Source organism: Thamnophis sirtalis, unplaced genomic scaffold (assembly GCF_051295495.1).
Source record: "Thamnophis sirtalis isolate CommonGarterSnake01/CBP01778 unplaced genomic scaffold, rThaSir2_p1.2 scaffold_6, whole genome shotgun sequence".
NCBI classification, from domain to species: Eukaryota; Metazoa; Chordata; class Lepidosauria; order Squamata; family Natricidae; genus Thamnophis; species Thamnophis sirtalis.
The window spans coordinates 92,230,222-92,243,944 of record NW_028261386.1 but is presented as its reverse complement, the minus strand read 5'-3'; the positions used below and the strand labels follow the sequence as shown (position 1 = coordinate 92,243,944).

At 34.3% G+C, this 13,723-nt stretch overlaps 1 protein-coding gene across 5 annotated transcripts in view; it reads left to right on the top strand.

Annotated features, from left to right (window-relative positions):
• EYA4 (EYA transcriptional coactivator and phosphatase 4) overlaps positions 1-13,723 on the top strand; it is a 135,203-nt gene that overhangs the window by 51,216 nt on the left and 70,264 nt on the right. For all 5 annotated transcript variants that reach the window (XM_087718442.1, XM_087718440.1, XM_087718441.1 and 2 more), the window contains exon 3: positions 7,807-7,856. Coding sequence is in view for 4 of the 5 variants with exons in the window: in XM_087718440.1 (XP_087574566.1) it covers positions 7,807-7,856 (50 nt within the window). In the remaining variant the exon portion in view is untranslated. The remainder of the gene's footprint in view (positions 1-7,806; positions 7,857-13,723) is intronic.

The window sequence follows — 13,723 nt, the reverse complement described above, 5'->3', positions numbered from 1 at the left end:
AATGCTAGTTTGTGTAAATCTCTTACTTGCCTTTAAATTTAAAAGACTTCGTAAAATACAAAACATATGTGTCATAGTGACAGCAGGCAAGTAGGAACTGTCGAATTGGGTTCATTAAAAGAGCCTTGAAATACATGCACCACATCAGATAGGTGAAAGACAAAAGCTGTTGATGTGAGGGACCTCTGAATGCAAGTCATATAAACAGAAGCATGTAGAAAGCTTGTGGTCTGAGACAAATTTGCTTCTAACTCAGAATTGGCTTTGGTTAATTTAGAATTTGTTCTCAAGGAGGATAGAAGTATCTTTAGCGCTATCTGAAATGAGACAATAATGCTCTGTAGGGTTAACTGATTCGGTACAATTCTGTATGTGTGGTAGTCAAATATAATTGGTATTAAACCTAATATAACGTGTGTATGTTTTGCTAAAAAATGAAACTATTGTGCTTGAGAATTCTCCTAATCTACTTAAATCTTTTAAGAGGAAAACGAGGTAAGCTTGAAATTTATTTCCATATCATTTCTTATTTATAAGAAGCAAGGGAAGACAAAAAATATACGTGTCTTAAAGAATAATTGTGGTTTTAATTATTGATATGTTAAGGGAACTAGTGTTTTCATGAATTAGATCTTTTACATTTAAAATATAAATTTCATATTATATTCGCTTATAGAACTTCACAACTGATTATATATCTAGCATTGTTTTATAAAGCTGTGTATAATCTGAATGTATAGACAAAATATAAATGCCCATTGATAACTCAGATAATTTATAATTGAATTATTCAGTTTTATTTTGTGGGGAAAGCAATGTTAAATAATCTGTAACTTTAGAAATTGGTTTTCTAAATAACAACAGCATAGTTACGGTATATTCACATTTACTTAGAAATCCTGTTGTTTAATGAGTATTCAGAATATATGTATAATTTTGTGTGTGTGTGAATTGTGGTAACAAATAAACTGTTGCTATTTTAACCAAACAATGACACATGCCTGTTTTTTCTAATACTTTAAAAGAATAACATAAAGCATTGAAATAGTTTGTTCCTTTTAGAAATAGATTCAGTACTATAGAGGTTTCACTAATTTATCTGTCTATAACACAATGTTGCCTATTGTTGCTTTGGCACAGTTTCTTAGGCTGTTTTTAAAACAATGTGCACTTCAAGTATAACGTAAATGGTGTATTATATTCAGATTATATAATATTAGTAGATTGTAGATTATAACATACTGCTTTTGAACAGTTTGTTTCCTTGAAGATAATTTATATTCAACATAATTTAGGAATTTTAAAAATTAATTAACATTTGTTATATAGGAACAATATTTTATTATAGAAAAGTTTAGAGAGAAAGAAAAGAGATTTACAGATGGAAGAAGGCGGGGCTTAGCAGTGAGAAGACGGATTTTCAGGCTATTCCTGAAATTCCCCTATTCCGAAGGAATTGGACAGTTCATTTTGAACCCAAGCTGTCCCAGAGAGACAGTGAAAGGTAGGAGGAGATCCAGTGATCCCAGAGACGTTCGCAAAGTCTCTGGGGGCTTGGAATTTAACCTCCTTTGCCAGTGACTTCTGGATTAGCCGTAGGCTAACTGAAATTGCAGATAGCTCCAAAGAATGGCGAAAGTGTTTTCCAGCTGGTAAGGTGATTTTATTATTCAGAGAAAGACAGTCCGCATAAAAATTTAAGCTAATTGAAACCAAAGAACAGAAGAATCTAGCGGCGATTTCGATCTCTTTATTGGTTTATGGACGGTGGTTACCCTATTTTTTAAATGTTTTAAATGCTATTTACATGGACAAAGGAAAGATTACTCCAACATCTCCGCTGATCCTCTGTAAGTGGGCTGTAAACCAATTCACTATAATTTGGCTCCTTACAACTTGACACTTTTATTGCTTGGCTGGTTTGGTCTAAGATCAGATAAGATTGTACAGCTCCCAGCTTGTTTTTACTTGCAAATTCCTTAGAGTTTCCAAAGGAAAAATACTAACTGCGTACAAATATGGCGTCTATTCAAGTCTCTATTCAAATGATTTCTTCTGCACTACAAAAATTATCTGCCACATATGACAGATTTGAGAGGAAACTGGATTATTTACTGTTTCTAGCAACAAAATATGAAGAAAAAAATGAGAATGTTGAATGTTTGAATGTTCTTGAAATACAAACGAAGAATGTTAGAGATGAAGATTTTCAACTTGCTGATATTCCAGGCAACTGGTTTACCTCTGAGGGAGAAAAAGATGGAATGTCTGAAAGGGGGGCAGCCACACAGAAGATTTACTTTGAAAGACAGAGCATAGGAGGAGTGAGAAGCATTAAAGAATTTATACTTTATGAAATATCATCTGCAAAACTTTTGATACCACCACTGAGAATTAAAGACAAGCTGAAAAAGGAAACAAACGGAAGACGGCAGCATTATATGAGAGGCACCATACGCAAAAAGGTGCAAAGATTTTTTGTATGGACTTGCTCATAGAGACGTTTGGAGAACTCGACCCACGAATGGCAACAGGATTAAGGAGGTTTTGTTACTGGAGAGACACAGGCTAATAGATGGAAGAATACAATTCAAAACTAGCTAAACCTAATTAAATTCATTTGTAATAGATATAGTTGAATAATAATTGATAATGATAGTAATGTATATAATGTGGAGTTGATATGATAAATAATAATTGGATATGAGAAGGGGAGGTTAGAAATATTTTTGGACCATATATAAAGGTTATTAATCACAATAATTATTACTATTAAAAATAAAATAAAACTATATACAGTTAAATCTTAACTAATATGGGGAAAATGCTGTGATATACGATATAATTACATAAAGAAAGGAGAATGATAATAAACTATATACATGGAGGATGGAATTTTTGGTATTAAATATTATGGATGTTTAGCTAAAACAGGATATGAGGATTTGATGTTAATGGAGGATTTTATAAATAAGTAAATGAAATGCTAGCATGTGGTTATGGATTAAATCTTTGGCATAGTTAAGGATGAAGGATGTTTAAACAACTGTAGTCAACTAAAAGTGGAGGTATGATGATGTTAATATGGTAAACATTTGAATTAAGATATTTGAATTAATATGAATTAATGGAAGAGATGCACAAAAACATGTTGTAACCAGCTGATATACTTTTTTATAACATATACTTGTTGTGTTTTTTGTTTTGTTTTTTTGTTTCTTTTTCTCTGCCTTGTCTTTTGTTTTTTGGTTTTTTTTTGTTTTGATTTTTCCCCCCCACTGTTGTGGGCATGTGTTGTTTATGTAACAAAAAAATAAAAAATAAAATTATTACTAAAAAGAGATTTACAGTTACAGGAAGTTGCTAAAAGAAAGTATTTTGTAGAATAGAATGATAAATTATTATAACCAATTTGTTCTTCAGTTTAGTTTATATGATCCAGTGAACAGCATGCAGGAGTATCAGATTGCAAGTTTCTTTAATTAGGACGCACACTGGGTGGATCTGATATTTTTATTGGTTACAAATTTTAAACGAAAAGTTTATAAAATAGGATCTCATGCATTTTATTTCGATAAAACTTTTACATTTGCATTGTTTTTAAAGACACAGAATTACACTAAGTGCCTCCTCAAAAATAGTTTTTTTTTTTTTTGTGGAACTATTTTCCTAGCCTGAATCACAAAAGAATATATGCTGAGAAAAAAAGGTCCATGCTTAGATAGTTGTAAAAGAATTATAAAATACTACATAAAATCATTTTAAAATGTTAAATCGTGCACTTATTCAGTCTATATAGAATGACAAATAAGAGTGTACAGTGCAAAAATAAAAAGCGAAAGAGCAATTAAAACATGAGCTATGACATAGAATTCAGTAGCATTTATTGGCAACTGTTTAATCTTCTTTATGTAGACTTCTGTGAAATGTTGATAGCTCTCAGAATCTCTTCAAAACATGTCACTGGAACATATTTATTATTGCTTATTTGAAAATGACGTTTAAGAAAATTTACTATGAGTATGGAATATCATTACATAAAATTGTTACATACATAGGGAGTAATCATATGACCAACACGTAATTAAGTGATTAAGTAAATCCACGCCCATTTCTTTGTCCTTCAGGTTTTTGGAACATGATCTTAATCCCAAAGATAGTGGTTTGGGCATTAATTATTTTTAGTTACCTACAGCTAAACTTTGTTTTGTTTTTGTAATCTCTTTAAAGAGAATATAAAATATAACTGCATTATGCATTTTCATTATTTAATAATTTTTACTGATAGGAATTGTATGCTGATTAATTGTACATTGTTTAAAATTGCAGGAGTTTCCTAGGGCTGAGTAATAAATAATTCTTATCAATTTGAGCATCTTTCTTCTTTTTGTAGCTTATGTAAATAGGGCCTTATAGTTTATGTTCTAGGATTGCTGTAAAATAATACAGTACATGTTCTATTGTAAACCAAGCAGCATAACTAGGCAATTCTCACTTGAGCGGGACAAGCAATTCTGCTGCTAAGCAGAATAGGAAATCATGTGACTATGCTTTCAGACTGAAAAAGAAAAAAAACCTATATACTCAATTCCACACCTTTGGTTTTTGTTTGCCTCCTAACCACTCCCCTGCTCTTTGAAATGCTCAAGTGCCATCTTGTACACTTCAAAAGTAATTTGATCACATCGGAAGCCCAGGGCTGGGAACCACAGGTATACTATTCAAACAGCTTACTCTCTTGAAATCTCTTCGTCTCCAATCTCTCCATTCTGCAATGAGAAAAAGGAGGGAGAAAAACAAGTGATTTCTGTAGGCAAATTTTTTGCCTCCTTCTAGCCCACCACCTCTGAGAATTGAGAGATTAGATGGGAAGGGATTGCAAGGGAGTAAGTTTTTTTCTCTTCTACACATTGAAAGTAATGTGATTGCATCAACAGTTCCAGGCTGGGAGTCATAGGTGCATTACACCAACATCTCATCTCTAAAGATAGTTTCAGCATCTGATTTCTAAAGAAAATATTGAATTGAACTGTATTTTATATTTTTCTATCAATAGTTACTGCAGAAGTGTGGTTCATATTTGAAATTCGTCATTTTCACACAGGGAGGCAAAGGTATACAGGTAGTCCTTGACTTATGATCACAATTGAGCCCAACGTTTTTGTTGCTAAGTGAGACATTTGTTAATTTTGGCCCATTTTATGACCTTTCTTGCTGCAGTTGTTAAGTGAATCACTGCAGCTGTCAAGTTAGTAACGGGAGTTGTTATGTGAATCTGGCTTTGTCATTGACTTTGTCAGAAGATCACAAATAATAATCACATGACTCTGGGACACTGCGACTGTCATAAATACAAGTCAGTTGCCAAGTATCTAACCATAGGGATGTTGCAACGATTGTACGTTTGAAAAATAGTCATAAGTCACTTTTTTAGTGCCCTTGTAACTTCAAATGATGACTAAATGAACTGTTGTAAGTCGAGGACTACTTGTATATAAAATCACTAAACTTTGCATTGAGATTCGAGTATCAAATGACAGGAATATTACTCATATATGTAAATAAAATTGTTTCAGTGAACATATTTTTAAAATTTACACCATCACTCCCATTGTAAGATTATAATACTTTACATATCTGTTTTAACTTTTATAAAAATCTGAAGTCAGAATTAATCAACCCCCAATTTGGAGAACTTCCTATCAATGAGAATAAAGCATATTACTATTTATTTATTCTTTTCATCTTTTTCTGGGTAGATATATACCAGTCAGTGACCATAAATAAATGGACTAAATTATGTTATAGCCTGCCTTTCTATTCTAGCAAATACTGATCTGGACCATCTAAGAAAGAAGACAGCTGGAATGGAATGGAATAGGAGTAAATACTGCTGTTTTCTAGAGAGAAGAGAGAAAATGGGAGAAAGTTAGTTCAGTTGGCTGGGTGGGTTGGAAGAGGGAATTACAATGTTGTTTGTTATTTTGTTATAAAATCAGTTAGGCTTTTATAACAATGAGTATTTTTAAATACTGTAATACTTGAGAATATATTACATTTCTGGTGACACCTGTGAAAAGGATTTCTATGCATATACACAGCCAGAGCGAGAGGGAGACTTATACAACATATACTCTGCAAAGTGTCCTTTCTAATACTTTGAGAACACTTCAAATCTTCAAACATTATTTATCTACATTGCTTCTATATAGATTTTTACTTCTCTCCAGACCAGACTCATAACACCTGCACATATAAGTGGAATTTAAGAATATATTATGGAATATCTCTGTTGTATTAATAAACATATCCTGATATCAAACACTTCTATTAAATAGTTAAGTAACATTAAATCAAAGCTAGAAGAGGACATTATCTCTACAAGCACATATGGACAGCCACCTCTGGAAGAACCTTCTGTGGGATGTGGCTACTTTAGCTCTTCACAGAGGCTACCTTCCTTGTGTCAACACATTCTACAAATACTTGGTTTAAATTGTTAGCCCAGTCCTATTGTGTCTACTATCTGAAGTACTTTCATTTCCTTATGGACCATTTACCTATTTTTCTTCTCTTAATACTTTTCTTTTTTCTCTACTGAGCACTCTGGTTTATTCTCAAAGTATTAGATAAAGGTTTCTCCTGTTTAGCTGTATCCAACTCTAGGAAGTATTGCTCATATTGGTTTTTTAGCAAGGCTCATTTCCATGGTCATGTGGCCAGCATGACTATATTCTAAAGGCACACAGAACACTGTTATCTCCCTACCAAATTGGTACCTATTTATCTACTTGTATTTGCATGCTTTCAAACTGCAGGTAGACAGGAGCTGTGGCAAGTAATGGGAGTTCACCCTATTGTGTGCCACTCAGGTCTTGAACCCAGGCTGTCACCTTTGCAGCTGCATAAGTTCAGTGTCTTTAATTGCTGAGCCATCACATCCCCATCTCTAAATATTAAACAATTCACTATATTTGTAAATCATGTACTTTGGTGCCAGTGGTGGGTTCCAGAGCCCGTTCCGGCATCACCCACCTGCACGCGCATGCAGGAGGCAGGCGTATGTGTTGTAGCTGCCAGCGACGCTTCTGCAAGCCTCCCCGATGCTCCAGCTGCTCAGCGGAGTGTCATGTAGGTACTGTACACGCTATGCGCATGCGCGGAAGCACTGAAGGCTTTAAAGGACAGGTAAGGAGCTCAGGCGGGCGGGTGGGCCCTCCAGAGCACCATACCGGAACGGTACCCGGTGCTCCGGGCAGGCTCCTATTTGCTTGTACCGGGGCATACCACCTGCAACCCACCACTGCTTGGTGCATTAAACACTGGTAATGAATACCTTTTGAGTTTTTGATAATAGGTGCAAAAGTGGAGAAAGGGGGAAGCTGAGGCTTGCTATTTATTGCTCTTAAATAAAATACAACAATGATTTTCACTTGTATTTTGAACATCATCAATAAATATTTCTTATTAATTAAAGTTTGAAGTGGATATCAGTTCAGAAAACAATTCTATAGAATTGAAAACAGCCTGTCTTTCTGATTTCTATGTGGACAAACTTAGACGTTTGATTTCTGTACTTCAAATTTTCTCAAACTGCTGTTAAGTTGGAATCTGTTGATAGAATAATTAAACACTCTCTGTACATCGTATGTCCATACAGTAGAATATGAGAAGCATTTTATAGAGATTGTGGTGAGTAATAAATATTCATTTTTTATGAGGTAAGTGCATGAACTTCAAATGAGGAAATCTTTGTGGTTATGATCACTTGTAAGCATGATTTCTTTTCTATTTCTTTTTTTGCAGGTGAAAAAAACGTGCCCAGATTTAGATGTTTCAGAATCTCAGAATTCCAGGTATTTGACACATTTGAGTGATAATCAGCTATTAAATTATTTATAAAACTAATAATTAAAGCCAAAAAATAATGAAAATAAGAGGGTGGATTATTATCAAAAATTAAAAATGCTGCACATTTATATAGTCCATGATTTGGACTATACATACATATACTGTATATGCCAAGATTAAAACTAGGGCAAAATATGGATTATGATTTATAACATCTGTTTCTGTCTTTTACATGAAATAAAAATGGAACAGATATCAATAAAAATTACATATAATACATTTCAGTGTTTGTTGTGTTTGTCTCTATTTTTGCAATACAATAAGACTATTACCTGCCTGTTAGAAACTGAGTTGTGCAATCAGTGGGCGAGTAAGCAAAATGTCATCTGCACATGTGTAGGTTGTAGATTGAGCACGAAATGATCCCTCCCTTTTTCGTGGAAAAATTGCCTTCCACAAAAATGACACTTGGTGCCAGAAAGTTTGGAGATTGCTGCTATATACATTTCAAATGAAAATTTGTTGTACAGTAGAGCAAAGTATTATATAAAGTCAATAACAAACCTTAAACTAGAGTGACACTAAGAGCGTGCTATGGTAGAGAATATATGCCTGGAACATGATAATTCTTTCATAAACAGGGCTTAAGAAAATATTATACATAAAGTGAAATGTCAGCATAAAATGGATGTTGGAGATGCTTTCCCTTGCAGAATCTCTGAGGATTTTTTATATGGGTTTCAATCCTTAATTTATTTAACTGACTTTATTGTGTATTGGTTTTGGACTTGAGAGTATTAGAATAAGTGCAGATGGAATATGTTTTTATAGTAGGGAAGTAATTAGGTTGGGTGTGGGAACATTGTCAGGAGAATTCTTGGAGCGACATGAGTGTATCAGCAAATTCTTTGTCTTAGCTTTTCTTTTACAAGAAATATGCAAGCTATTATTTGTGGCCTACATAATTATCTGAAGGAATTTACTGATATAAAAACACATCTAGGGGAAGAATGAGTCCAGTATATACCTGCTATGAACAAAAAAGAGAATATTTAATTTGCAGTTTAGTGAAGGGGGAAAGGGAATAATAATGAATGATTAATGTTATCTTTTTGTAAGTTAGTAATTTTCATTAGATTGCCTACAATATTTTAATATATGTTTTTTCAAATTCAAGGAGACATTTACTTAAATGATGATTTAAATAAGGACTTGAAACTTGAAAATATTTTTATGTTATCATTAAATAAATTGTATATATGTACTTTGAAACATCAAATAAATTTCATTTAGCTTATGAAGATACACAGCATGAAAATGATTTCTTTAAAATTGATGCTTCAATATTACTTGTGTAGTCTGGGACTGCAGATCTTTCTTCACTAATTTTAAATCAAATTATAGTACCTTCCTATGGTCACCTGATTTGTGATGACTTTTTCCCCCCAATAATTCATCCAAATAAATGAAAGTATTTGCTGTGATTGCCAAAGAATAAATGGGGCTCTTCGGAGTGACTTTGTTTTTAATCAGAAGCCTTCTCCTTGAACTTGTTTTTCAAGTTGATAAGACATTATTGATGTATGATCTCATAATCATGCCCTGCTAGGAAAAGTATCATTATAGTTTATTCCATTTAAACTATTTTTCATAGCTATCATATAAACCTATAAGAAAACCTACATTTACAATAAACTGAGCATATCTAGCCATAATATTTTAATATTATTATATATGGCTTACTACAAGGAAAATATTTTCCTGAAATATCTATGATAACTAGTCTTCCTACAAAGAAATACAGATCCATCCAGTCTCATTTTGCATTGTGCTTGGTTCTGTTATATAATATTCTGTGTGTGGGGGGGGGACGGGGACTGCAATTTATATATTTTTATTTTTTAATAACTTCAGTTCTTACTAATATTTGTTTTGACAAAATCAGTGGGCTTCACCTAGAAGAGTTACATCTTCCTTATTGCACATTGTTTTCATTTATACTACGACTCGAATTAGCTTGATTCACTAAAATGTTAAAATGTAATGTTAAATTATTAGATGAAGTCATAGGAGAGCAAAGTCCAAGTCCATTCTTACCCATCCACAGTCATGTGAAATGTACATCTGATATAAAGCTTTCCTCCCTTTTTTTAAATAGATATAATCAATATGTTGCTTTTATTTCATTTTAACAGCATAAAAGTGATATAATTCAACAAAAATCTCCCAAAAAATTGTTTTTTGTCATTTATTCATCAAAATTAACAGATATGCCATTTTCACTTAAGGCTGGCAGTGATCAGTTAACATCCTTGGGAAAAATAGATACTTTATTGAAAAGTCACAGCTTAAGTTCTAAACCTTTGAATTTGAAAACAATTAATTGTTGACGTCTTGAGATTGTGTGTGTGTGTGTGTGTGTGTGTGTGTGTGTGTATGTGTGTGTGTAAAAATAAAAATAAAGTTCCCTTTAGGAACTCTCAAAGTAATGGACTTAGTAATTTCAATAATACACAATATCTATAAAAATGATATTTAGCATATTCAAATCACAATATAATAATCCTAAAATTGCTCTTCCCATTGCTTTGTAAGTACAGGTAGTCCTCAACTTACAACAGTACCTTTAGTGGCATTCATAATTACAAAGGCACTGAAAAAAAGTGATTTATGATCATTTTTCACATTTACAATTAATGTAGCAGCTTTAGGTCAAGTGATCAAAATTCAGATGCTTGGTAACTGACTCATTGATGACAGTTGCAGTGTGCGGGGTCATGTAATCAACTTCTATAACCTGACAAGCAACATCAATGGGAAAGACAGATTCACTTAACAACCCTGTTGCTAACTTAACAACTGCAGTGATTCGCTTAACAACTGGCAAGAAATGTTGCAAAATGGGGAAAACCTCACTTAACAACTGTCTCAATTAGCAACAGAAATTTGGGGCTCAATTGTGGTTGAAGGGTGAAGAATACATGTATATTACAGAACATAGGCACCAGTGATGGGTTGCAGGTGGTACATCCCAGTATGGGGTACTGTTCCAGTACGGTGCTCCAGAGGGCCCACCCGAGCTCCTTACCTGTATTTGAGCTCTTCAGCCCTTCCATTCACATGCACGGAGCATACGGCACCTTTGCGATGCTCCGCCGAGCAGCTGGAATGTTGCGGAGGTGTCGTGGAGGTAAGGATGCATGTCCGTGTGCACGCATGCTACACTCGTGCATGTGGGGGACGCCGGACCCTGTTGCACTGTACCGGTTGCACCGGGATCTGGAACGCATCACTGATAGGCACATAAAAGTACATAAGCACATATTTCCACGAAGGTCTTATGTTCTTAAGGGAAACCTGTAAATTATACTTTTATTATATGTAACCATCTGTTATTATATTCACTTCTTAGCATATCAATTGATGGCCAAAAATATTTCTGAGCAAGTTTCAGGGTCAAGAAATTAGAAAATATCCAATAGCTCTTATGAGAAAATTTAAGAAGCATGTATTTTCGATTTGTAGCAACATGGTATAGAGCCGAGGTGGTGCAGTGGTTAAATGCAGTACTGCAGGCTACTTCAGCTGACTGCAGTTCGGCAGTTCGGCTGTTCAAATCTCACCGGCTCAGGGTTGACTCAGCCTTCCATCCTTCCGCGGTGGGTAAAATGAGGACTCGGATTGTTGTTGGGGGCAATATGCTGACTCTGTAAACCGCTTAGAGAGGGCTGAAAGCCCTATGAAGCGGTATATAAGTCTAACTGCTATTGCTATTGCTATATACTCTCTCATGTTTACTATCTCAATGCAATTACTAATTGTGTTGCTCTTATTCTAAGGTTTATCATTTGCACTATGATATTTAAACATTAAACTGTCAGGAGAGAGTTGTCTGAGCTTGGTAGTTTTCTTACAAACATTTCATTACCTAAATTAGGTAATTTCATCAGTGCTAGACCTAAAGCTGCCATGTTATAAATTTGTCTGACCATTAAAGATAAGTGAGGATAAGTTCTTTTGAAGTCATCTATACATTCAGAAGGCTGTTTATCAAAAAAGGGGTAAATGTATTCTTCTGCATTGCTCCAAGGGTAAGAAAGCTTATGCCTTATATAAAATCTGTTAAAAAGATGATACCAGACTATTTCTTTGACTAGCATAGAGTAGCACATCTCTCCTTCCACAACGCCTTTAAAAGAATAGTTGACTCTTGGCAGCCAGCTATACTGTGAAAGCAAGCTTAGGTTACAGAAATTTCAGCAACTGGATTACTTTCAGTTTAAAATCCAATTATCTTTCAGCTTCTTATGTCAGAGATTTCTTCAATTTCTTTCTCATGCTCTTTCTCTGAACTTGCAAACTGGCTGCCCTTTTATAAGGCAATTAAAGAAAAGGCAAATGTCGTTAACATTACTCTATTTTTGTAATTCCAGAGCAAAAAGAATAGATGGAGTTTTAATTCATAGTATAGGCTCTCTATCACCAAAATGTTGGAAAATTTAGCCAAGGGAATGATTTTAAAATCAGTTTTACTCTTGCCCATAGAGGAAAAATATTTTTTTCTTCTCAACTGAGATAATAAATGAAGATAATTTAATTTTAATTAAACTCTCTGAGGAGTTCAGCAACTTAAAGTACAGAAGAAAGATAAAAGCCAATCATTTTAAGATCATAATTGTCTTTTTGCACATATAATTATCCTTTTTTTTTCTTTTTTAAACATTATTTTCTTGGCCATTTTGATATGTACTTACTTAATACGGTAAAATTCTTTTCTTTTTTTAACTGATCTAAGAAATAGTTCGGCAAAAGGAACTGTGGTGTTCTTTGCTAATATCTCTGATAAAAAGGTGAAGAAGTGGGTGATGTAAGATTAAGCAGAATCATCACAATGGCTGAAGTAGTCAAAATGTGTCCGGTTTTATTCTGAGCTCAAGACAAAAAGTATGCAGGAGATGACCAGACTGAACCTAAGGGAGGTCATACGTCTTGAGTCCCTTCGCATTCACAAGGGATCTAACTCCAGCCCACCTTGAATTCCATTGAGTCTTACCTACCACCAATTTGCTTTTACCATTAGTAGTTCAGATTATTGCAGAACGTTTAAGCTTGTGAAGGATCAGATGATGGAATGTATGCACAGATGAGGCCCTGGGGATCAGAGGAAGGGTCATATGTGGCGATAAGATCCAGGATGGAATCCACATGAGTGTGAGGAATATGAATTCTGATAAAACATTTTCTATTGTCCTTATTTCTTTGCCTTGACAATTAAGAACTTTGCTTCTTTCTTGTCTCTCATTGAAGAGGGAGGGGGAGTCACGGGGGAGCTGCCTCAGATAAAACTGTTTCTTTTTTTATTCTGCTGTGCAATAGGAAAGAGGGGGGGCTGCACATTAACAACGAGACAAAAGTTAGCACATTAAAACCACTAGCCAGAGTATTAGGAACAAGAATAAGTCGCTTATAAGAAAAACCCCAAAACCCACATAGAGGTGGCACACTTTGCAAGATACCCATGACCTGGGGGGTGAAAAACAAGTGACGTGAAATCCAAATAACCAATCAATATTATCTGTTATGCATGCATTATTAGGGAAAGGGCAAAGGGTTGAATGTGACCATCCCTTGACTATAAAAACTGCTGTAAGATTCTAGTCTTGGCCCTTGGTTAGCTTTTCAAACCAAGGTCCTTATATCTTGGTACCAAAATAAAAGTACAATTCTAGATCACACCTTGTGTCTGGTGACTTATCAGCTTCGACACCAAGCAAGATCCCAGTTTTGGGGACAACACTTGCAATAAACCTTTATATTCGTTTGAACTGCCTGGATTTCCTGGTTTCCTTGCACTTGACAAGTATGTCCTATT